General features: G+C 35.8%; 1 protein-coding gene and 1 long non-coding RNA gene across 6 annotated transcripts in view; one reads left to right on the plus strand and one right to left on the minus strand.

Annotated features, from left to right (window-relative positions):
* CPEB4 (cytoplasmic polyadenylation element binding protein 4) overlaps positions 1-26,752 on the minus strand; it is a 62,818-nt gene that overhangs the window by 32,930 nt on the left and 3,136 nt on the right. For all 4 annotated transcript variants that reach the window (XM_032336997.1, XM_032336996.1, XM_032336994.1 and 1 more), the window contains exon 2: positions 10,721-10,802. In XM_032336997.1, the coding sequence (XP_032192888.1) occupies positions 10,721-10,802 (82 nt within the window). The remainder of the gene's footprint in view (positions 1-10,720; positions 10,803-26,752) is intronic.
* On the plus strand, positions 4,058-26,680 carry LOC116586698. 2 transcript variants are annotated; one of them, XR_004284112.1, is made up of 4 exons: positions 4,058-4,161; positions 5,978-6,230; positions 20,510-20,594; positions 26,454-26,680. It is a non-coding gene; the product is annotated as an uncharacterized LOC116586698 (long non-coding RNA). The 2 variants fall into 2 exon arrangements; XR_004284111.1 differs by lacking the exon at positions 4,058-4,161 and having other exon boundaries at positions 5,878-6,230.

The raw sequence follows: 26,752 nt of genomic DNA on the forward strand, positions 1-26,752 counted from the left end.
TAAGTGCTCTTTCACTTGGAAGTGGTTGTTAACACTGCTTCCTATTCAGAATGTCCAGGTCTATCTCAAGAAAGAAAAATGTAGACTGGCACCAAACGTGTCCTTTGATCTACTACTACCTGGCACACAGAGCGTGCTCAAATATTTGTGGAACTGGAATATAAGCAGAAGCTAAAACGTAACATACTTCCAAACCATGTGACTTCAAGAACACTGTCTGTCCCTAACAGCCAACTCCAAGGTGCATTCCTCTAGTCATATGGCTCTCCCTGCGCCCCAGCATCGTGCCAGATACAGCCTAAACAGCCCACACTCCTAGCCCTGCCTCATAGGGCAAATAGACTGTTCCAGATGTCAGAGACAAAGTTCCAAAACACTGTTTGGTGGAGATAGAGTAAGTGACCCCCTCTCCCCTGTCTTCATCCTCACCATTTCCTCTACTAAATTCCTTCTTACACTATGTTCTTGATGGTAATGGGGGGTTACATTGTAATGGCAGTTTAAAGCAGAACAATTAGATAAGATCTCTAGGGCAGTTTCATAAACTTCTGTAATTACTAAGATTGACTTGAATCAACATATTTCAGACAGCCTCCCCACCATGCTAAAACTGAGGTCCCCAACCCCCACTCCAGTGAATACTACAAGTAAAACGACAAACAACCTTAATACAAGCCTTCTGTGAATTTAGCAACACCGTTAAATGTATTTTAATTGCATTATGACAGCATCCACATGGTTTTGAAAAATAATCCTGTATATGTAAATGACATACCTATCACCTAACTGGAATGCTTCCTCAGAATGGATTCACAGGCCCCATCAAATCACTGCCATGGATGAAGAGGCCTGTGGTCCACAGACTGAGAGCAAAAACATTTCGTGAGGCCAAGTTTACACTTGATCTTAGCCAAAAGGCCGAGAAGCGATCGTGAGGCCAAGTTTAAACAACTGCTTCTTAAACATATTTTTAGGCGTATCTCAAAAAGAAAAGATGCTATCTAAAAACAAAGCCTTCATTCAACTGACTACATTGACTGATTCCTGATATACCCTTTCTATAACTACTCAATATTAAATACTGCCACACCCAAACTCAAATGAAGTTCATACACTACTTTTTGTCATTAAACTACAAAAACCTTCTATTTTGTCACTCAGGAGTACCATGTCAAGAGACTGTATAGAATTGCTAATAGTAATTTATAAGTTCAATCCTTCCATTTCTAGGTGAGGAAACCAAGATCTAGAGAGAAGTGATGGACCCAAGACCATTTAACCGCCAATGGCAGAGCCAGGTTCAAACACAATCCTAAATGCTTCTTTTCACCTCTTACAATTTGGGAAAGTCTGTTTGGTATAAGCTAACAACTACTGATCACTTACAACAAAGAGGCTGCGTGGCTAATTTAAATATCTGTATTTAATTAACCATCAGGCATTTATTATTTGGAATATTAGAGCCAGTAGAAGTTAGATTTTTTTTTTAAGTTCTTTATACTTCAATTAATCATGGCTGCTCTTCAGAATTCAGATTTGCACTTATTGTTGGTTTCTTGAGAATTAAAAAAGGGTCCTCTAATTGGTTGATTCCTCCCCTTTCCCAATGTATAGCAACTGGCACCAGCCCAACTAGATTCCAAAGAGATTATAGAACTGCTTTCCCTTCAGAGTTCTACTAATGTTCTTAATTGACTGGTTACCAGGTAATACCCGGAGTAAAACAAAGCCTTGCTTTTAGAACAGAGTGCACTGGCATGGGACTGAATTCAGAATCAGCCAATTAGACAAAATAACGAAGCCCAGAGGCAGCCTGGCCATCTCAATACCTGATTGAAAAAGTAGTAACTAGTTCAAATTAGTTAAAAAGTATTCGTTTTGCATAATTTTTACTGCTGAACAACAACAAATTCACTGAGTTTTAGCTCTTTTCCATCTTTTAACCTTAGTAGCAAGGACAGTGGTAACATGAGCGGGGAGAAAATAAGGAATGCTGGGGTAGAGAAAGTCACTGTATGAAGCATACACAGGTGATAAATGAATCAACTGCATTGAATATTCAGGTAGAAATTCCAGGCATATAAAGGAAGAAATAATTTTGTGCCACAATTGAGCAATGGTTCTGTCTTTCCTGTTATTAAACTGAATGCAGAGAGAATCTTGGATATTTTTATGACATCTGTGTCATAAAGGTGGCACTGCTTCCCTCCCTCAAAGTCAGCAAATAACAATCAAAGATTATATAACAGTATCAAGGGAAGTCTTAAGACCTTCACTACTGTAGTGAAGCTCACTATTATATTACTCCATTATCAAAAGAGCTTTCCTTATGTAGATAAGAGTATACAGGTCTGGTTTAGTACCTGTCACAAAATGAGAGAGCAAGTTACCACTCCACAGAATTTTATAATACAGAAGGGGAAAACAGAAAAATAAGTGACGGTACCAAAAGGTGCACATATACTATTATTAAATTGGATGCAGAGCAGAAGCAAAAGAGACCTCTGTAAATACTCTGGGCCTCTTTCTACGAATTTTATGGTGTAGGGAGGGCACAAATATTTAACACTAACAAACTCCTAACAAAGTCTGAAAACCTTACTACTGAAATGTCATCCTGATTTCATTTCTGAATGGAAAATAGTATTAATTTCTATCCATATCGTAAAACGTTTACTTATTAAGTTGTACACAACACTGTGAAAGGGTAAAACATTACGGAAAAGCATTTGTCAATTTGTTACCCGACTACTGCTTGCTTTCTAAGTTATTATTTTCTTCTTATTTCTAAGCGTTATCACATGTAGTTGATTCCTTTACCAGTCCCTGTCCTGAATGTGTATCCAACAAAATTAAGTCACAACAGCCTTAAAACATGCGGGCCTTAACACAATTTGTAAAGGAAAAAACAAGTTACTAAGTTAAAAGCCTCTTTTAAGAAGAAATGTTTAGGATCCTGAACCTTCTAGTATCACAAAAAGTTCACTCTCACTTACCACCCCACCCTCCCACACCCCCCCACACCCCCTTTACCCTCACCTCTCACCCAGGTAAAATCAGAGATTAACAATGTTTTAAGAGGACCACTCAATTTTCATGGACTCAAAACGAGATTCTTTGTGCCCCATGTTCAGGATTAAGAGGACAGCTTTAGTAATTATGGACCCACATCATGGATGACATAAGACAAACTCTCCCTTTGTGACAACTGCTTATATGACTTTCAGAACAAATAAAAACAAGGGTCAATATTCTGTCAGAAATGTGGGGAGGAGAGAGGGCAAAGGATCACTACTTTCTACTTACCAGTACATGTTAAGTCAGTAACTTGGGCAGAGAAGGACCTGGACACCACACAAGGAATGTTTAGTATAAAATGAGCTGTTTTCAGTTCGGAGGCCAGAGTGAGGACTTCAGTCCAATGCTACGAGCCCATCAGTGTTCACACACATATCACATTTTGTTCTCCCAGGCACTCCCCTCCCCCACTTAAAACAAAACAACAAAACCAAAAACAACCGCAATCCCCAATCCAAAAAAGTGTAATCACACTGTTCAAAATCCGCACCTTTGTAAGCTATGCCTACGCAGAGCTGTGAGGAATCCAACAAATCCTGACCAGCAGGAAACCAGAAAGGAGACGGTGATTCAAAATTAAGAATACACCCTGCATCCGTAATACAAAGAAAACCATGCCCCACTACTTTGTCCTCTCCTTGCTCACAAAAGAATTACCTCAACACAGAAGCCCAGGTCCCATCCTGCCGCACAACTAAGCCAAGCAAAAGAGAAAGACTGTTTAGGATGTTCCATTTCAGCAGTCATAAAAGGGAGAGTGCTAAAGGAGTAGAAACCGCTTCATTTCTAAACAGCCACACAAGAAGTTCACGGTAGCCGAGTTTTAACTGTCTTCTTTGTTATGTACCTTACTCTATTACTCATGAAGCTTCTAGAAATAAGGCAACTGTCTACTCTACGGAGGCCTCTCCCACTCCCCTGCTATGCTGCTTTGAGTTACTTGGTATCATCCAAACAGAGCTAGAAGGAACCAGCCGAGTTCAGGAAGGCTCCAGCAGGGCTTTCAGAGCTTGGCGGATTCTCAGAAAGGGTAATATTTAAAGATCCCCCAATTCACCAGAAGACATCTGACTTCAAGTAATGGTAATTTACTTGGAAGGTGGAATTTGATTAAGAATCACAAGTAAGGGGTGCCTGGGTGGCTCAGTGGGTTAAGCCTCTGCCTTCCGCTCAGGTCATGATCTCGAGGTCATAGGATCAAGCCCTGCATCAGGCTCTCTGCTCAGCAGAAAGCTTGCTTCCCTCTCTCTGCCTGCTTCTCTGCCTACTTGTGATCTCTCTCTCTGTCAAATAAATAAATAAAATCTTAAAAAAAAAAAAAAAGAGAGAGAGAATCACAAGTAAAATTAGCTGTTTTCCATTACCCATTTCTTCTTTATGATACTTTGTATCCTGCTCCATTACATGTCCCTTAAAGGAAAATGTCCATCTGGTCCTGTATAAAGGTGATGGAGGACTGGGGTGCAGAGTAGTGCATAGCAGTCTTTTCTCAAATTGCCAGAGGCAAACTGATTCAACTAGGAAAAGGTTAAATACTTTAAGAAATAATAACCCTCACCACCAATTGAAATAAATCATTTTAATATTACAGCAATGAAACTTCTTTTAGTAAGAGCTCCTTTTGTTTTTATATTTTTATTTACTCCAAAATTCAAATCTATGACAATGGTATTAAAGTTAGTCCTATTTTCAGCAACTCTCATCCAAAGTTTTTGGAGCTATCTTGGTCTACATAAAGTCGGTATGCGATAAATGTTCTAAAACATCTGTATCAGTCTGCAACATCTGCTCTTTAAACAGAGAATTGCGTGCCTGCAATCTGGAATATAGAAATATTTTAAAAATTCTTTTAAAGGAAAATTTAAGGTTTCCTGGTTATTTTTTACCTTATCTTTTTTTAAGTAGAACTTTCTCCTCACCCTACTGTAAAGATAAGGAATTTAAATTATCCCAATGGTCATTCTCTTATAGTGACATTAAAAAAAAAAATCTTATACAGAATAAATGAAACAGGCTTTGTGTACTAAACTTTCAACAGAGTTTCATGATTTTCTTCTAGAGAGATCATTATAAATTCTTTTGCTTAGCAACAAAGAAAAGAGGCACAGATGGAATCATCACTTGCCTACTCATTTAAGCATTTGTTTCAAACAAATCCACAGCAATGAAAACTAGTGGGGGAAGGGCCCCCAAATTTAATGTGAGTAAAAAAGGAAAAACGTATATATCAAAAATATTATAACGCAAGGTCGCAATACCTTCAGCAGTCAGAAATTAAATACATAGTATCTTTGGAGTAGATCCAGCTCTTAAAATAAATTTGTATTAAATGAATGCATGAAACAAGTGTGGCAGTAATGTCTAACTGTACAACATACTCCCACTACTTACTCTCCATATGCAATAGGTTTCTTGGGCACCATGGGATATGCAAAAGACTGGCACTTGAAACTACTTGCATTTCTGAATGCAACCATTATTGCTTACATTCAAATCAAGTATTTAAATGCCTGAAACTCAGGGGGATGGGGTAGATATGTTGAGTTCCCTCTTCCAAAAGATGAAAGCAAGATACATCCTATTACAATATGAAGAGAAAAAGATTCCAATTTCACAATATTCTGAGGAAAAATGACATTCTGACTCATAATTTAGTTAATTAATATCTGAAGAACAATTATAATGTTTTGACAACTTACAAATGGCCTTTTTTCTCTCAATTTTGCTGTCTCATTTGGTGTTCTAGTGAAATGAAGCAAACTAGATACGAAATTGTTTTCATATATTGGATTTAAAATACCCAACCCAACCAGGATGAAATCCCAGATTATTCTACTCCATCGGACATCTGATAATTTTCAAGAACTGTTTGTTTTTTTTTTTCCCCTCTTTATTCCAGTGTGGTCTCCCGCTGCTTCAACTCCATAAGTGCTACTTCTTGGTTTATGTCTGTAGTCTTTTATTTCCTTCCCACACAGAAAAGAAAAAAAAAAGGCTCCTTAATTTTCCAAGGTCTTTCCTCCTATACACTGAATATAATACCATTTCATGAATCTTTATTCCACTGTGTCCAACCTATACTTCAGAAGGCTGAAAACAGATGTACTTGCATGTGGTTTTCATGTTATTTCCAGCTGCTCCATTTCTAAACAGTAAGTACCAATTTCACAGGTAAGCAAAGGCACAAATAACTGTAAGATATAATATTCCCCAAATGATCAGCTGACTACCTGTAATAGTAGGTATACCTATAATAGTAGAAGATTCTTCTGTCCAGGTAATACTTGATAAGCCTAATAATTTTGCAGCAATGAGCAAGCTGCCACCTGGGATATCAAAAATCCAACTCTGTCTATAGCTTAGGCTCTTAGCTTATGAGACTGGGTGTGCAGTAAAGAAATGAAATCAGTCTCGGGGGAAGAGCTTCTGTGGACTGTTACCGGCATTGGTTATGGAGAAGGCAATATACAATTTCGGGGATAAAAATAACATACAGACATGCCAGCTGATCAGAGAAAAAACATGGAGATAAGGTAGGGGGAGGATACTTTTCCTCCCAAAGAGCTAATCCCCTGTATATGGAGAAAATTATAGTAGCCTTAAAATTCTTCAAGAAACTATTTAAACAGGAAGCAATAGTAATATAAATCATGAAATGAAACCCAGATACTCCTTTTCCACATTGATTAAAATGATAAAAAAAAAGAAAGGTTTTCAAAGCCAGTTGGAATCAATAACACATTCATAAAGAAACTCAAAAGCTATATTTGAGGGTCCCTAGGTATATTAAGCATTTTGTCTGTTGACTGCAAAAATATAATTTTAAACTGCACTATAGGAAGGCAGTGTTTTTTAATTGTTTTTGTTTTTGTTTTTTTGCCCATAAGGAAGAACAAAATTCAGTTTTCGGTTTGTATTTTAAACTTAAATAAATAATACAGCTGTATCAGGATTGATAAGACATGTAGTTCCTGTATCAACTCTTGGCTTTATTATTTGAACACATATAACATCACATTTCTATGAGGAACTGCAAAAGAAGGATAAAAGTAAGAGGTCATTTGTAATATACTTTATGAAATTTTTTTAATATAAAATAAACCCAAATATAAAATTTGCCTCCCAATGATGGGCCTTTTTAAAAAACAGTTCTAAAATTAATTTTTAATTGAATACTTATAGTTTTTTCTTTTTTTGTGAGAGGCATATTATATTCTACTAGTCTCACAGAAAATATGTCCGTTTTCTATTTCCTCCATTTCTAAGGTAGCAGAGCATATGGAGGGGTTTTTATTTTCAAAATGGATTGGCAAGTTTTATATACTTATTTTAAAAGGATAACAAGTTGTTGTTTTTAAGATATTCAGCTTTTGTTATCACCTTTAAACAAAATCTCACAATAGAATCACTGTTAAAACCAAGCACAGCTTTTCCATAGCTATCTCAATCAAAAGAAGAATTTGACCAGAAATGAAGTATTCCCTTATGCCAAACTACATTTTGGTAGTGACAGCCTACAGTGATAAAGTTCATCACTGTGGTTTACAAAAAAAATACGCATAACTATAATTTGGTATTTTAGGATCATGAACTCACCTATGAATTCTTTACTGCTCTTTGAAGAAAAAAGGGACAGAGTTCATTTAATACACTTAAGTTACTTTCGGGCGCCTGAGAGGCTCAGTCGGTTAATATACTTAAGTGACTCTGGCACTTAAACTTACATCGAAACTGACTTTCTCATTTGATAAGCATAAAAATAGACTTAATAGATACTTAGTAATAATCCATACCATTTACTGAGTGTTTTCTATGAAATGCGGTATGCTGCATTTCACAAATACATCGTACCATTTAATCCTCACAACCACCACAAACTGTAGTGGCAGAATGGCAATTTAAAACCAGATCTATCTGACTCCAAAACCCATGGCCTTTTCACTCTGCCACACTTCCTTTTATAAATAAGTATTTTACAAAACTTTTATGTTCCCAGACTAGGCCAATCAGATTTAATGTTTTCTGTCATCAGACTTAACTTTTCATTATCCTTACTGAATCAGCTTAAAGAAACTTAATTTAAGTAAAAGTTGGTAGAAGAAATTAAAAAGGGAATACAGAATAAAGCAGAACTTTACATAATGATTTAGCAAACTACGAGAAGAAACAGAAATAAACCTGTGATATGTCCTGGCTATATCTGATAAATCAAGGAAATGCTACTGTTAATTTTATTAGAATAATGTGTGCAACTCTTACATCTAACCTAAGTACTAGGTAGAGGCTTGCTTCTTAGAAGCAATACATAATAGATAGTTTATATCTGCTACAGCTTGTAAACTGTTTTCTCTGAAAGGCCCTTATCATGAAATAAAACAAACAAAATATCATGAAATAAAAAGAAATAGGCACTTATCATGAAAATGAGTTCTAATTATTTATTATCTGTAGTATCAAGTACATAAGAGGCTTTCCAAGAAAGAAAGAAAGAAAGAAAGAAAAGAAAAGAAAAGGAAAAAAAAAAGAAAAGAAAGAAAGTTGCTGAAGGCATCTAATACATTAATAAACAAATGTCCTTTACCTTTAACTATTTTTTCAGTACTTAGCTTTTAATTTTGAAATAATTGCAGGTTCAAAGCAAGTTGCAAAAAAACAGTACAGAGAGATCCTATATACCCCTTACCCCCCTGTCTTCAAGTGGTGACATCTTACATAACTATAGTACAAACCAGGAAACTGACACTGGTACAATCAATGCACAGACCATATTCAAATTTCTCCTTTAGCTACTTTTTAAGAGTGTACAGTTTTTCTGGTGCTAGAAAGGGCCTTACATTCTCCTCACTTTTCTGATGAAAATACAAAAAGAAGGGTGAAAGAGGCTGAGATACCACTCAAAGTCAGAGTACTAAGAAATGGCAAAAATAAAGCCCACTCTGAATGAGAGATCATCTTTCCTCAGAACCAGATTGTGTATTCGGATTAAAGTCACCCATCAGAATTCCATGAGGAATTCAGTAAGGATCTTCAAAATACTTTTATTTCAAAGTTATCTCAACAGCTGGATGCATACTTTTATCATATGTTATTTTTCATCTCTCCAAACTTCAAACAGCTCCCCTCATTAAAAAATTTACCATTGTTGGTCCGTTGAAAAACACTTAAAAGTTTCACTCCATTAGTAATGTAATAAACCAAACTCAAAGGAAAACCAGGCCATTTAAAGTACTGGCTGTTTTGCTACCTTTGACCCCAGTGCAAAGCTATGTCTGGCACAAAGCAGGATCATAAACACCAAATGAATGAATGAACAAATGAATGAACAAATAAACAAGTGGGATGACCAAATACATCAAACATTCCAAATTTCTTTACAAAAACAAGCAAAGAAAAAAGAAATCTCCTTTCTAATTAAAAGATTTTTGTGCAGAAAAATATTTTATTCTGTGCGGTAGTTTTCACAAAATCAGAGCCAGAAAGGCCCTTAAAGAATACCTCCTCTGGTAATTCTCAATCCTGGTTACCCAAGCACATGAGACATTAAAAACGAACATGCAAGCCCTACCCCACATAGGAATATGGCCTACACATCTATATTTTTTTTTTTAAGAAGATTTTATTTATTTATTTGACAGACAAAGATCACAAGTAGGCAGAGAGAGAGGGTGAAACAGACTTCCCGCTGACTGGAGAGCCCAATGCAGGGCTCAATCCCAGGACACCGAGATCATGACCTGAGCCCAAGGCAGAGGCTTAACCCACTGAGCCACCAAGGTGCCCCTCCATATTTTATTTTTAAAGCTCCCCATTATAAGTCCCTTACTGCAATAGTAATTATAAAGATCAGAAACTGAGGCCTTGGGGCCTGGGTGGCTCAGTAGGTTAAGCATCTGCCTTCCACCCTGGTCTTGACCTCAGGGTCCTGGGATCTCAGCGTGGAGTCTGCTTTTCCCTCTCTGTCTGCCCCTCCCTGCACGTGTGTTCACCTGTACTCTCTCTCTCACTCAAAATAAATAAGTAAAATCTTAAAAAAAAAAAAAAAAAAAAGAGAGAGAGAGACAGAGGAAAGAAATTGAGGCCTAGTCAAAATGAATGTCTTATTCAAGATAACACAGCTAGTTAGTATTAGAATTGAGACCAGAATCCAAGTAGAAATAGCACTATTTTTTCTTAACATGATCCACAGAAAATATTTCAAGCACACAAGTTCATCTCAACTTTGAAACTACTGGCCATTTTTTTAAAAATGTGAAACTAGACCAAAACTCTATCAACATTTGAACTCTTATGGGTGTATAGTCACTGTCATGGGTGGAGAGACATAAGAGGTTTGAGGCACTGAGCATTCTTTTTTGCCTCAGATATTGAAAAAATGAGGTATATGGTTCATGTCTTTCCCATTAACTGCCCACCCTTAGCAATCAGTACTCTTGTAGTTCTCTTAATTGGTATTTTGATGGGCATACAGTGATGCCCATCAAATATGTCTGAGTTTTTAATGAGAGGTACATGTATGAAATTGATGGAACTGACTACATACAAAGTATGAATCCATAATATTTGCCATACTGTTCATGAGAATATATAAATAATACAACATTTTATCTACTTCACTAAAAATCAAATAGATTTTTTAAATTACCTTTAATGGAATCATTTTCAGCTCTCATAATGTCAATGAGTGAACTCTCCAGTGAGTGCATATCAAACGTTCTGGGGCGATCCTGTAAACACAAACAGCCACAAGTCACTTTTACAATAGCTTTTAATTACAAAAGGAGATAATAATAAGCTGCATTCAATGGGACACAGATCAAAAGGGGCAATTTTACTCCCTCTGTGTATGAGGTACATTATTACTGCATTTTATTTTTTTTTAAATATTTTATTTTTTTATTTTATTACATTATATGTAATGTATTATTAGCCCCAGGGGTACAGGTCTGTGAATCGCCAGGTTTACACACTTCACAGCACTCACCATAGCACATACCTTCCCCAATGTCCATAACCCCACCTCCCTCTCCCTACCCACCTCTCCCGGGGAACCCTCAGTTTGTTTTATGAGATTAAGAGTCTCTAATGGTTTGTCTCCCTTCTGATCCAGTCTTGTTTCATTTATTCTTGCATTTTATTTTTTAACACTTAAAAAAAAAAAACCACAAACGTAACCAGGGCTCAGCAAAGAGTGATCCGATTTCTAATAATTATTTCAATAAAAGCATTATTTTTACTAACAAAGCAGAAGCAACTAAAACCAATTTCCATATAGCCAACAACATGAAACAAATGTAAAATAAAATTTATAACCTTTGTCTGCCACTTAAGATTGCAGTAACATGGCAAAAGTTTCCAAACTTGTTACAGCAGTTATGAACTTTGCTGACATTCAGCAGATACTGCTACCGAATGGCAATATTCAGAACAGTTATTCAAAATAGCTGTATTTTCTCATAAACCAAAGTGTGAAAATAGTTATCCAAGGTCTGTAAGACCACTAAGTGGCAAAGCAGTCTTGATTTTGTGGCCATTAAAATTAAAGGGAAGACAGAGTGTCAACATGTTGATCTAAACCCTGGCTTAACAAAATGCATTTCAAAAGTGGGTGAGGAATCTTAAAATATACAACGACCCAACTGCTCTGGCATTCTTCCGGAGGAAAAGTACCAATAATAACTAAAATTAAAGTGTGGCCTGATAAGTGAGAAATAGATGATAACATTTTAAAATTAAACTCTGAAAGGAAGCAGTAATACAGATTCCTGACCCACCTGAAGAATAAAACTGGTACACACATGGATACAACCACAAGAATATGAAAGAAAAACGGGCTTCCACAGGAACTGGACAAGCAGAATTCTATAATCTCCTTTTCAGCTTTCTTTTATATTATTTTTTAACTTAAAGCCCCAGCTTTTTAAAAAAGTTCACCTGATTTTATCCCCCACCCCTTTTTTTTAAACTTGTTGAATCTCACATTCCCTCTTTCCTAGCTAATTTCTAGAGCCTTGAGGCTGATAGAGCACGCTCTCCACTGGAGAGCACTTTGTGATCAACCTGACATTTCTCTTCTGTCCTTCAATAACACTATTTGTCTTATCCCATGAAACAGGGATCACGTCTCCTGACCCCACCATACCGTGCAGATAATCAGAGTGTTCACTGAATGAATTGTTATAGGATACCAGATTTTTTTTTTCACCTCTGCAACTTTAGGAGTCCAAAGATAGTTATATTTGGATATAATCCAATAATTAAAAGAGAGTATTACAGGATTTTTCCTGGGGCAGAGGTGGTATGGAGAGGATGAAGATGGGGATGGGGAGCAGGTGCCTTAACATGCTATTCTGCTCTGAACTGGTATGACTCCCTCCAGAACATCTTTCCCATTTTTTTTTTCTTGATTCTTTCCTCATCATCTTCATCTACTCAACATGGTCAATAGAGAAGCAGGAGGACACGTGGTCAGAATCAGAATTTTTAAAGGTTAATGTTCACAAAAAGGAAAACACTGTTCTGTTTTTCTTATCCTTCTTCATCTTATGCACTGAATTAACTCAAAACTTGTATTGCATATTCTTTTGGAAGCAAAGTGGATTTGAGGCAAAATCTGAGAAAGAAGTTAATTTAAAATTCCACTATCTCATTCTACAGTTACTAGATTTGTCCTCTGTTCTGAAATCTATGAACCACACCCATAACCCCACCAGCCACTGTCTCTACTATCTCCAGTACAAAACCTATCTTGGAGGCAATAATTCTCAGTATCTAGTAACTTGCTTATATCTTTAGCCAGTTTCCCAAGAGTAGGAAGTTATGTCTTACATCAAATGTTCTCAGTGTATACAAATCCAAAGGGTGACAATATGCCAAGATATCCATTTCCTAAGCCCACAGGACTGACAGCTAGGGCAGGAACTCTCTAGCAGATGATTTCTGCTTCAGTATTATGTTTTCTAGGTGTGCCAAGAGATGACACAGGTTGAGAAGCCTTGTCCTACATTTCTGTAACACTGTGCCTCACACAGGACCTGACAGGTAGAAGGCACACGTGTTTGCTAAAGCAATGAATAAATGAATTCCTTCAAGTAATTTTTAAATGTTTAAAACGTTTCTTTCCTTCTGCTTCTTTAAGGTTTGTTTTTACATTTTCCCTTTCCTGCCGTAGAGTTGTAGGTTTTCTTCTGCCAAAATAACTATAATGGGTAGTGGGGTAGGGGGTACTCAGCTTTTTTTTTTTTTTTAATGCAACTAAAGCATTAAGCAACCTTGTGAATTTCCAGAACTTATATTTTGCCAATCACTAAATAACAAGAACACTGAAGAGAAGCAGCTGATAAAGACATACACATCCACAGTATGTTTTGGTTTATGACAGCTGTGTCCATTAAAGAAAGAAATTACTTTTTTACCTGTACATTTCTAAATGTACTGGAATTTTAGCAAAGCAACTTCGTTACCTCCTCCCCAGCTATCACATACTGCCTGAAACAGAAGATTTTTTGTAAGATAACCCCTGACTTCTAATTGGTGGAATACATTAAAATTAAAATCCTTAATGAAATTTTTAAATTTTCAAGTAATGCTTTATGGGATTAAAAACAAACCCTCTATCCTTTTTACACTTTGTCATGATTTAATACAAGGGTGACAAATAAACACCAATATACAAACTCTCATCAACTGGTATCGCCCCTCAGATGCAATGTGTTAGGAAGGATTTTTAGGCTCGGTATGGATTCAGAAGGGAACAGTGTCTGGACAGATTGCTAATGATTTAAGTGCAAGGTACAGGACCCAGTGGCACAGTTACCACATTCTTGCCAACCCTTGCCTAATCTGTATTCTTTCCCACAGTCCAATCTTATTATAATTATTATAAATGACTACATTTGTATAACATTTTACTTCTTATGATTCTTTTGCAATTCAAAGAGTTCAAAAGCCACATATTTGGTCAAGTAAACATTCTATTCTCAGAGAGGGTCTAAAGTTATCCTTCTCACTATCCTCTCACTGATCTTCTCCATCTACTTTTAACCCCGAATTAAAAACAAAAACAAAAATCTAGAATGTAAGTATGCCATCAGGAAGTAGGTGAAGTAGATCCAAACAAATAAACCCAAGGAATAAGAACAGTAGCACAAACAATGTTGGTTTTCTTACCCGATAAAGTATCAAATCAAGAGGGCTTTGGTTTCCATTTCATTCTTTGATTTTACCCTTTTGATTGCTAATTGGGCCAAATATCATAACCACTTATCTATTTTCTTGGATCCATTTCCCAGAAAGTAAACTAACTATAAAATAGAAACCCTGCTAAGTGAAAACTCTTCTTGATTGACTATGAGCTGATAACCAAAATATGAATATCAGCGTCAATCAGAAGAATGAGCATTAGACACTAGGAAGCCCCAACTCCACTACTGGTGTGTCATGTGAGCTTGGACCCTTTCATCTTCTAGACCTCTTTACTGATCTGAAAAAGGAAAGAGTTTTATTAGACCTCTAATGTCCTTTTCCTAAGTCCAAAATATATTTGTATTCTAGCTTTCCAACATCCTTAGCTTGTGCTCTCCCAAGATTTGGCTTAAATTATGGTGATGAGTATGGCAGGAAGCAAAGCATAAAGGAGAATAGCTAATGAAAACTCATCACTTTGTGCCCTTTGTGCCCACAAACAGGTGAGGATCAATAATGTTAATAAGAAAATGAACCCTTAGCAACTTAGGACATTTGCTGCATCTTCTTACGCTATACACAATGCAAAATAACAAGATTTTTAATAAAAAAAAATTTACTTAAAACGGTTGATGTGGGATGTCCTGATTTAAGATAATAGGGCAAAGAATCTACCGTGAAACAAAAAACACCAGCAACCAAATTTGCTTCAGCCCACCACCAGCCAGTTTCTCTTGGCAACGTAAAGGGAGAAAAGGTAGAAAAAGAGAACTACCTTTTATTGAGCATCTACTAAGAAATCTGACATTATTTTAGGTACTTTATTAATTCTGTCTTAATACCTCTTTATAAGTTAGATGGCATTATTCCTGTTTTAATGATTAAAACTAAGACCAAGAAAAATTCTGTAATTACTGCACAGACAGGCTACTGCATAGTTCAGCAGCTTAGTCAGGATTCAAGCCTAAGTCTCCCTCCAAAGCAGGCGATAATTCCTTGGATAACGTAATGATCATGGGAGTCAAAGGACCACACTAATTAAGGCATACATTTGAATGAATAAGACATTCTGCTGTAAAGGTTCCGGAAGCAGGAACATGCTGGCAAGTGCCCAGCAAACAGGAGGCACTCAAGTATTTCTCAATAAATCAAAAGAAGAACAAAATGTATGTATAAGAATAATACAGGAATAATATCAGAGGTACTAAAAAGATAAGAAGCCTTATCTTCCTTCTTCCCATTGAGGTGACAAAGAGATGTGGTACGCAAATTAGAAAACTACCACAGATGCCTCTCTTGGTTATCTACTGCTAACCACAGAAGTAGAAGTGGTAGAAACAGTAATAATCATCATAATAACAGCAGCTGACCCTTATCAAGATCTAATGCTTTCCATGTGGGATCTTATTAATTCTTCACAAAAATCCTACACAATTAGGTATGTTCAGCAGTTATCCCATTTCACAGATGAAGAAATGGAGGTTGAGAGTGATTAGACAACTCTATCAATGCAAAGTAAGTGCAGAGGCAGAATTTGAACCTAGACCTTCTGACTCTACAACATGTGAGCTTATTAATCATGAATGAAAATAGAAGAGCACCAATTATCTTCAAGGCTCAGCAAAACAAACTTGATTACCATACTTAGACCTCATTTTATTTTGTAATCTTAATTGTTGTATTTAATATATTGACTTGTATGTTAGTAACTGGTTGGCTTTGGTTTCTGTCATCTCTACAGGACAATTTCCAAAGGAAAAACCATACAAATCAATATAAAAATCAAAGTTGGGAAAAAAAAATAATGTTCTTATAAAACAAATAAGTATTTCAAAAATCAGGACCCATCCTTTTAATTTACACCTGAGTAATCCTGACTGCCATGGCAAAATAGGAAGACTTGCATCAGCAAATAACTGATGACATGACTTTGCATAACATTCTAGAAGTAGCCAAAATAAGCACGTGAACCTGTTGGTCTATTACCAACAGGAAGAACAACTACACTGCAATTATACCACAAACCAAAATCATCATTCGTGGCTTTTTTTTTTTTTTAAAGACACTCAGATGGCTACTCTAAGCCAGTGTTTCTCATACTTGGGAGCATATCAGAATCATCTGGAGATCTTGTCAAATCACAGATTACCCATAAAGTGTCTCAATCGGTAGTTCTGGGTAGGGTCCAAGAATTCACACTTCTAATAAGTTTCTAAGTGATGACAGGGACCACACTTTGAGAAGCACTGAGTTAAGCAATTATATTCAACAGGTTAACTTCCTTAGATACGTTGCATTGTGACTTGTAGCAGACTGGCCATGATACAGTCAAGTTTAAATATTCTACATCAACCATTTTAAGGTATCTGCATGAAGAGGCAGCCTTTGCTCTTAGACCCCCTGAAAAAGACCCCCCCAAAAAAAGCCTTCTCCAAGCTCTGAGATGCCTAACTTGGAAAAATATTACAATCAAGTTCAATTTCAACAGATCAACCACCATGACCATTCTATTACTGGTCTTGTCTTTTTATATTTGAGTTAGTATGTTTTTGCATCACTAGACTGGGTCTAAAACACAAAAAGTACTTAACTGAATGTAACCACGTTATTAAGAACCAAAGCCAAAAGTCAGCTACTCCCTTTACTCACTCTCTCCCTATAATATAGACAGACACTACTATGATTGTCATTTCCCAGACAACTATGTATCTGTATCAGCCGATGAGGTTTCTCTTCTTGGCTTAAAGTTTCCCTAATGAAGAAGGGAAAAGAAAATATTTTGGTTTGAAAGGAAAGCCAGTATGTCAGCTGCCAAAATAAACAGGAAGTTTGAAGTGCCAGTGAGCCCATAATTAATCAAAGGTACTATGGGAGTTTTAATCTGAGATTTGCCAAAATATAAATGTTCTTCTTGGATTAAACATTTAAGCCCACAGGCAACAAAAACTGACTACATAGTCAACCTTCATGATTCCACTTCCAGATGACCCTTACATCCCAGTGCAGGCCCAAGTCCCTTTTCCTCCACCCCACTAGCATAATGCCATTCCATAGGATGTTAACAAGTTCCCTTATAGCTATCCCCCCGGCAGGCTGTAAGCACCACTCACATCATCTCTCCATAGCCACAGACTGTAGCATAGGTGTAGCACGCTGTAGTCCATCATCATCAACACCACCATTATTAAAGAGTGGCTAACATGTTCTTCCTGGTTCCATGTTGGGCATCTTATATGAATTATGTACGATTTACATACATTCATTCCTCACAACCATCACGTAAAGTGTATATAAGTATCATCCCCATTTTAGGCAAATAATGCTATGAGAAGTTAATAACTCTCAAAGTCATATAGTAAGTGGAGGAGTCTGACCTCACAGCAGAAGCTCAGAAAAGTGGCTCATTTCATAAGCCTCATTAGGACCTAGAAATTTCAATGTATAAACAAACACCTGGCAGGTATGACATCCTTCACTATGCAGAGAACCTGAATGTTGAGAATGAGGGTCAGAGGTTAAAGTCAAAGAGGTAATCATCTACACTAATCACCTTCAGTCAGTACTTTCTCATTATGATGGCTTAATAGTGAAGGCAGAATCTTACAGGCTACCAAATGCTCCCTATAAAAAACTATAACTAAAAAATTAATGTCTTTGGTGTATTACCGTGATTGAAGCAACAAGTCCATTTGCTCCCATGTGAACCGATGAATCAGATCTCTTCAGAAAGCCTCTGAGGAAACTTTCTTTAATTCCACCTTTATTAAATAAACCATACTCATTTTGAGCATGAGAAATCCTTAAAATGGTAAACATTTCTTATCACCACTTAACTGAATTTAAAAAACAAACTGCCATTCCAGACTTGATCAGTCAGTTCCTGGATCAACAGACTACTTCTTCTCTTGACTGTGTGTAGATTCTCACCTTGCCTGGCAGAAAGAAATAATTAAAATCTATTCTATTCTAAAGGATACCTGGGTGGCTCAGTTGGTTAAGCATCCAACTCTTGATAACAGCTCAGGTTATGATCTCACAGTCATGAGATCAAGCCCCACATAAAGCTCTTACACCCAGTAGAATAAATGAATACAACCCTCTCCCTCTGTCCTCCCCAACATGGACTCTCATGCTCTCTCTCTAAAAAAACAAAACAAAACAAAAATAAAAAACTACTCTATTCCAAGACCTGAGTTTAAATTACCACTTACTAGACAAGTGATCTTGACACCACAGCATCTCTGAACCTTGGTTTCATCAACAAAATGAGGAGACCTTATAAAGCTGGTGAGGAGTAATGAGATAAGGTATCTGACAGATTGCACAAAATGTGCAGCAGTTAGCAGACCCATTCAATAAACATTCCTTCTGCCCCTTCTCTCTGGTGAAATGGCAAAAGAGCCTAAAATTAACATATTAAATTAGATATTGTTATATCTGAATAATTCAGCTGTTCTGTGCTATTTCCTGTAGCCTGTTTTCATAGGAAAATGAAATAGAAAAAATATTAATAAGCTACTCAGGGCCAAGAAGTCACTAGTTTCAGGAAAATACTTAAATATTACTAACACTCAACCCTAAAGAATGAAGTCATTTAGACCCTTCTGACCCTTCTTCCATCTTTGGCTGCTTACTGGCTTTTAGAGTTCCTCTGCTCCATGTCTGCTGGGCCTGATCAGGGTCAAGAATCAGCAAAGAAAATGGTCACCCAAAAGCACAATCTTTATTTCTAAACTGAGGCTTCTTGCTTGTGTCCTGTAATCAATGAAATCTCTCTTGCGAGCCCGAGACCAAAGTCAAAAAGCAGCCTATAGGAAAAAAGAGCCTTTCTGGGCTCTCATAATTCCCACCCTCCATATCCTTAGCTCTCCAGAGTTTCCCCGAATAGAAGGCACTTCTAAACACTCAGGTACAAAGAGGTCACCAGACTATACACATCACAAGGAGAAGGAGCATGCTTGCCTTGGTCATGTGTTGCCAGCATATGGTCCACTGAAAGTATCAAACATTTGTAGATTGAAAGTGAGCAAGAGGTGAAAAAATTTGATGCAGTGCAAAGGCCAGCAAAAGGCCCCAAACCTCGAAATTCCTCATTAAAAATAAAAGCAGACAAACAAACAAAAACACAACCAAAGAGCTCCCAGTCCTGTCTTAATCACTCTCCTTTCAGAGAACCTTCCCACAAGTCCCTGGGAGTCCAAATGGGGCTAAAAAGGTAAGAATAAGCTGGAGAAAGGAAAACTGGAGAATCTCCTCCCAAATTTTCAGCCACCAATTAATGTTTTGTCGCTTTTGATGGATCTCTCACCCCTCCCTTATTTTTTTTATGGCCATGTGACCACCAGCATACTTCTCTGCCCAGAAGGGAGGAGATGAGGCCAGCAGCGATTTCCTTAGAGATTAGTACCAGCTTGAATGGGGAAACAAGCTGAGCAAGTGCAACAGAAATGTGGGCCTTGCTTCAGTTTCTCACTATCTTTTCTTAAAAACCACTAGGAAATTTCTTTGTAGTTGTTTTTACGGGGGGCGGGGGGGGGGGGAAGACTCCTAATCTTTTAGAGACACATACTAAAGCACTTACATTGGAATGATATAGTATCTGGGAACTGCTTGAAAATAACATGCAAGGGGAGAAGGTTAGGAAGAAGACAGAGGAGTTGGTCCAGGAGTCGGTCATTACTGAAGCCAGATGACATGCACATGGGGGGTTTTATACTATTTTGTCTATTATTGAATATGCTTAAATTTTTCCCTAATAAAAAATGTAAAAGACATGAGGTTAAACACTTTACCAAAATAGAGACAGGAAATATAAAGAAAAAGAAGAAAAAAAAAACAAAAAACGAAAAACGGTTGGTCACTAAATTTTTTAGCAGTGTTCAAGAAAATAAGGACATCATCTAGCTTGATTCCCGCTATTATTTACGTACAATGAATTTATTTTAAGGAATCATAGTTTGATTTATGAAATTCTTCTTTAAAATTAAGCTCAAATTAACACACACAAATTATACCATATTTCACATTTTGTATTTTAAGAATATGTGCTATTTTCAAGATTTTTAATTAATATTTCTATTTGATAACCAGTCAAAACAAAGGAGAAAATGAAGGATCAGGAAGGTTGCTTGCCCCAGGTCTTATAGTTAGTAAGTGGAGGACCATATTTGGAACCCAGATCTGACTTCCATACTACAATTAGGAGATTTTTCTGAACAGCAATATTCTTATGCTGACTTTTTTTTTTAAGGTTCTTACAGATTAAGATGACAACTACTTCACTGACTAGCACTATATGCATCCCTCAAAAACACCTGGAAGGACTACTATTAAAAGTATGTTATATAATATTTAAATATAAATATGGCTTTAGAATGTATAATCCTGGAGGATTAACTATAATTTAGTTTGGATGTATAAAAAAATAATGATTAGGATATTTCTGGTAAATACTCAGCAAACAAAAATTGCCCAACCTAAATACTCTACAATATGAAAAGTACTTGAACAGCTTAAGACTTTGAACTTTAATAATTCAGTTTGCAAACATGAGAGAGGGCCTGTGAGTGGCTGATGGAGTTTCTTCCTTGACATGTAATGAGCCCGAACTCCACTCCCATAGGTTAAAGTTTGCCTTTTGTGTTACCATTTTGCCACAAAACTTAAATAAGCACATGCTGCATATAAGTGTACAAGTAATACATTTATAAATGTGACCATTAATAAAATATTTGAAAATACCACATTGTTTTTGTTATACCTTAAGTGGGATCTGTTAATTTGTCTTAAAGTTTGTAACAGCTCCTGGATTAAAATGACACAAAACTATCAGTTGCTAATTTGTTTATAATGAGAAAAAAGTATGTTTAGTATCATTCAGGGGTTAGCACAGGTCAGAAATACATTATAAATCAAACCAAAACAACTTTTATGAGATATCTAGCCTTGTCCCTAGTCCATAACATAGGAGGTGTTTAATAAATAATGTACTAAATAAGTTAATTAAAATATAAAAAACAAAACTGAAATCCAGGAATAAAGATAAAATATACTCAATTCAAATATATGGTACCCTTTCCTATCTCTTATCCAAAAAAAAAAAAAAATCACAAATTCTCCTTTGAAATAGTCTCCTTTAATGTAAGGAGAATGCAAAAACAATCAAATGTTCTAAATCAAATGTTCTAAATTTCTTAAAATAACCATAGGCAAAATCTTTCAAAATATTGAATGATGTGGTCTGCCAATACTAATGAAAGTTTAGATATATATGATTATAAAACTTCTCAAGAAAACTGATAATTTGGCTAAATGTTTTATCTGTCTTAAGCTGCATCTAGTTTATTCAAAAGGAATACTCTAAGAAGTAAAGCATGTATAATAAGATAAGCAATACAAAGGACTGTTCAAAAATACTGTATTTGTAATTAATTTCATTATTTTACAAATTTTAGAGAGCCATATTTTAAATTTAAAAAAAAATTAAGCTATCTACTATGGCCCTTAAGGTACTCACAAAAAGCCTTCACTACTGGGTATTAAAACGTTGATGAGGTTTTCTTCCTGAACTTAAGCAATTTGTTCAAGGTCACACAGCTAATTAGAGTGCAGAGTCAAACTCAAGTCTACTTGGATCCAGAGGTTATGCTTCATTCTACTACATGTTTGGCCTCATAAAATAGCCTATCTCAGTAATTATTTAAGTCTCACCTTCAGAAACTGATTAAAAATAACATTTTTATTATTCTACCTACTAAGAATTTTCTGAAAACCTGAAAGTAGAACTCCTTTTGTTTCAATAATATAAAATGTGATGAGAAACTATACTAAATTTGAAGTAAAAAAATTACATATTGCCATAGATTTATCATGGTAAAAATACACTTTAATCTCTGCAAGAGGAATTTTCTTTGTACAATTAAATATAAAATGAGTTTGTCAGAAAATATTAAAACAGGGGCGCCTGGGTGGCTCAGTGCGTTAAAGCCTCTGCCTTCAGCTCAGGTCATGATCCCAGGGTCCTGGAATGGAGCCCCGCACCAAGATCTCTGCTCAGTGGGGAGCTTGCTTCCTCCTCTCTCTCTGCCTGCTTCTCTTCCTACTTGTGATCTCTGTCTGTCAAATAAATAAATAAAATATTTTTTAAAAAAAGAAAATAATTAAAACAAATACTCATGTTATGGGCTCCCTGCCTTAAAGAGAAATGCATTATACACATTACCTTATTTGTGATGGAACCAAAAACTGAGATACAATGTAGTGCTGAAAAAATGTGATAATGGATCTTCAAGCTAATTTTTCTTATAGCAAGATAAAGTCATAAAAAAATAAATATAGGCTATAAAATTTACACTAGGCATACATTAACTTTAAGATTACTTTTCCACTTCTTTCTCATGAATACAACAAGGATTATTCTCAAAAGCATAAACCCATGAACTAAGAGCATCCTTCTAGTTGCAACTATCAACAACCACGCTCACTAAGCTTGCTATAAATAGGTTTTTCCTGAAAGATGTGGAACAATGTGTTGATCATATTCCATGGCTTCTGTGAAGACAACAAAAAGTAATCAAAAAACTCTACCCCGCCCAAGTTTTGATTCCATCAGAAAAGCAATTAAACCTAGTTCAAAGGCTTTCTACAAAAAGGCATAATATAGCTGGTATGCTTTCCCAACGTTTTTCCAATATTTCAGTTCTGCTGGAGCCAAAACCATCCAACCCATACTTTATTGTGAAGAAATTAATCTCCGTTCTTCTAATATAAATAAATACAAAGTCAAAGAAAACGTTTCCCATACAAAGATCCCTCCTGGGACTATTATTAAAAAACAAAAAGTGTAACAAGGTTACAGTTAAGACAATTGTAATAATTCACCATGACTTTCAGAACTGAAGCAATGCAGTAACTGTTTTCAAATACAAGATGCTATATATAATTTGAAGGATCAATAAACTGACAACATAAGCAGAGTTATTAAAGTGACATGAATTATTTGACTGGTTAAGGCAACTCAACAAATCCATGGTGACTGCGTCTAAAGTAAGAGCAAATGGGCTCTAAATCCTAAAATGTCTCCCTATTAAGTTTTAGGATGGTCTTTGTGAAAGATTCTGTCCACTCTCTTCCTTTTTATTTTTTTGCCTACTTCCTGGTTTTTACCTAATGGAGGTGTGAGCATAACTGAGCTGAAGAGACTATCAGAATATATGCTACACATTTCTCCTTTACTTTCCTGTAAGGACAGAAGATCTAGGCACCCCTCCAAAGAGGTGCTGTAGTCAAATAAAATTACTGGCAAGTGCTCCAATGTATTATTTGGTTTAGACATTGGAATTCCAGGATGTGTTTGGCAGGACAAGGAGGATTTTTTTCTCCTTAATATAAGGGTCAAATCATGCCTTTAGTCACATGAATATTGACCTTGTTTCTTCATTTTGAAATTGGGACAATAAAATCGAACATGTGAAAGCACCTAGTTCAGTGCCTGGTATATACTAAAACTACACAAGAAAATTTGTTTGACTTGAGTATTATCTAAGTTTAGCATTTTAAAGTTGATAGGTATATTCTATTATTTTCTATTCTTTTCCATTTTCAAATCTGTAATCATCTTTTGATGATCATGCATCAATCATTCAAACCATAAAATTTTTCCTCTCATCTTGTTTCTGGGAGGTGTTCCCTCCTCCCCACTATACACCTGTACTATGTTTATGTGAAGAGGCACTGTAGTATATTGGTTGAAAGCCAAGACTTGTATATGAATAGTAATAATAACTTTTACCTCATAGGATTGTTGGATAAATTAAATGAGTTAATAAATGTAAAACATTTAGAAACCATAAGCATGTTAGTTATTAGTCAATGTATATTCATTTAGTTTTATCTGAAAACAGGATTTGAGGCATGTCATTTGAGTTCATATAATGAGAGCTTTAAACAAGCAAAAAAGAAAAAAAAAACTAGAAAAATACCCTTTTTCAATATAAAAAATATTTCCAAAGTACATTGCCTTGCCATATCAATTATTAAGAGGACTAGTCACATATTTGAAATCTGTTTTTGCTCCACAAGCTTAGATAAAAGAGAATGTTAAGACTGGACAACAAAACAAACTAAAAATGTTATCATTAATTTTAATTCACTATATGTACCCAAATCTGCATTAAGCAAATGTAAAAACCATTCTGATTAATTTTAAAATAAAACAAACATTGTCCAATATTAGTTACATAGCAGGTAAACTCTTTCCTTTCAATAATACTAAGATTATAATGTAATCATGTAAGCTGGATTCTGTCATTTCTGTGATATATTTCCCGAGCTCTCTATAACACCTAAGGAATTCTTAACAATAGCCATTAAAACTGAATTACTAATATCTGTAAAATTTCTTTCCTAAAATTAATAGTGCTTAGGGTAATACATTTAAATAAGATGGCAGCGGTTTGGAAAGAGTATGGTTGTGGTTGCAGCAATTTCAATTCCACAACAGCTCATATCAGGACCATAAGGAACTTAGACATCACCTCTGTCACCCCCCACCCCCCACATTTTATGGAGAAACTGAGGTCCCCAAATGCCAAGAGCCACCTAGGTCTCCAGGCTCCCAGTCAAATAAATATTCCTTCAAGTTATTCATATCAAATCTAACCAAGTAATTCATACCAATCCAAAATTGTATTTCTTCTTTTTGCCAAAAACCAATTCAAAAGAGAACTGTTAAAACGCACAAAGACACACACACACAGAGAGAACTACATTCATTTAAGTAAGCATACAGTACTCAGTTTACTAACTTCTTGTGTATTTTTTTTCAAAACCCAAAATGCTACTGTGACTTTCAAATCACCCCCACATTTGTTCCTGGCCCCCTGAACCCTCCTCCCATTCCTAAAAATGGTAGGGAGTGATGAGCAGAAATCAACCATTTACTTTCTCATCCTACCATATTTCAGCCAGGTATATGGACTCATCCTTTTCCATCCTCAGCATGATAGACAACAATTCTAAGGGAAGAGTTTAGTTTCTAACACTATTTTTTAGTGTCAAGCTTAGTTAACTTTATTATTTCATAAATCAGCTTAATCTCCAACTGATCCAAAAGATTTCATTAGTCCCCCAAAATATTGGTAATATGCATGTATATAGTTTATTCATTTCCTGAAATTTTTATTTTTCCCAAAGCAAACTTTCAAAGGTTGGTAAACTGACAACAGAAAATAAACCATGAGGTCATATAAGTTCAGTCCTATAAGTTCGTTCTGTCAGTGTACTCTAACAAAATAAAGTGTATTCAATTCCAAGCCAATCTTAATCCAGTTAAAATGTACAGAATACCACCTTAGATTTAAAAATTAGCAACATATGCCTAATTCAAAATAGTCACCTTTGCACTAAATTTTCTTTAAATTTATATTCAAAGAATATTAAAAGCAACTTTTTAAAAATAGACTTCGTGAAATCACCAATGTCTAAAAGCCTTTTACCTAGCCACTAACGCAAGATAATTGCTCTTCAGTTTGAATAAAGACCTTTCTAAAACAAAAAAGCCAACAGCTTTCTAATACTCAGGCAAAAAATTATTTTTAAATATCTAAAACTAAACTTAATCAAATATTTTATGATACATCCTAACTATTCCACCTGAAACCTTGAAGGAAGGGACATTTAATTCCTTGGAATGACACAGGATTCTCTTAGCAAACTTGCCCTCCCACTAAGCAAATTATTAATCAAAACATATAGTTCTGCTTTATGCTGATATCATATCTGGGGACATTGAAACTGTTTTGTAATGTGTCTTAGCCCTTGCAGAAACATCTCTAAAATAACCGTCTATCTGTGGTACATGTATATTTGTATACACATGTATACACATTTATACGTGCATACAGATAGGTATTTTAATCCTTGTTTTTTCAACCTAGGGTTTGTACTCTTATTAGTTGTGCACTTTTGGGCAAGTTATAGTTTTCTGATACTCAATTTTCTCATCCACAGAATGGGGATAATAACAGAACTTACCTTGAAGGGTCACTGTGAGGACTGATTCAATGTTAACTTATTATCCCATATAAATTTTCCAAACACATATAAATAATCATACCCTCAAATATACAAACTCAGTGGGGCATCTGATGTTCAATTAACTATGAAATTCTCTTTACCTCATTTCTATCAACTAGAATGGCTGCTCATTAATTCAAAAACATCAAACCATGTGACTCTTACAGAATAAGGAAACACTGGTGGCAAGAAAGACAAGTGATCTTTGCCTGGATCTATTTTTAGGAATGGCTTATCTACACCCCTAGTGTTAACACTGGAAAATAAACAAATGGATGAAAGGCATCATGAAAGAGTCACTCTGAGATCAACAGTTCCATGGTATTTGAAAATAAAAGGAGATGAAGAAAACATTTAGATCATTTCTGTACCAGTCCTTTCTGACACAGGGCAGGCTGGAATTTGCAAAGAGGTTTAA

Source organism: Mustela erminea, chromosome 3, assembly GCF_009829155.1.
Source record: "Mustela erminea isolate mMusErm1 chromosome 3, mMusErm1.Pri, whole genome shotgun sequence".
NCBI lineage: Eukaryota > Metazoa > Chordata > Mammalia > Carnivora > Mustelidae > Mustela > Mustela erminea.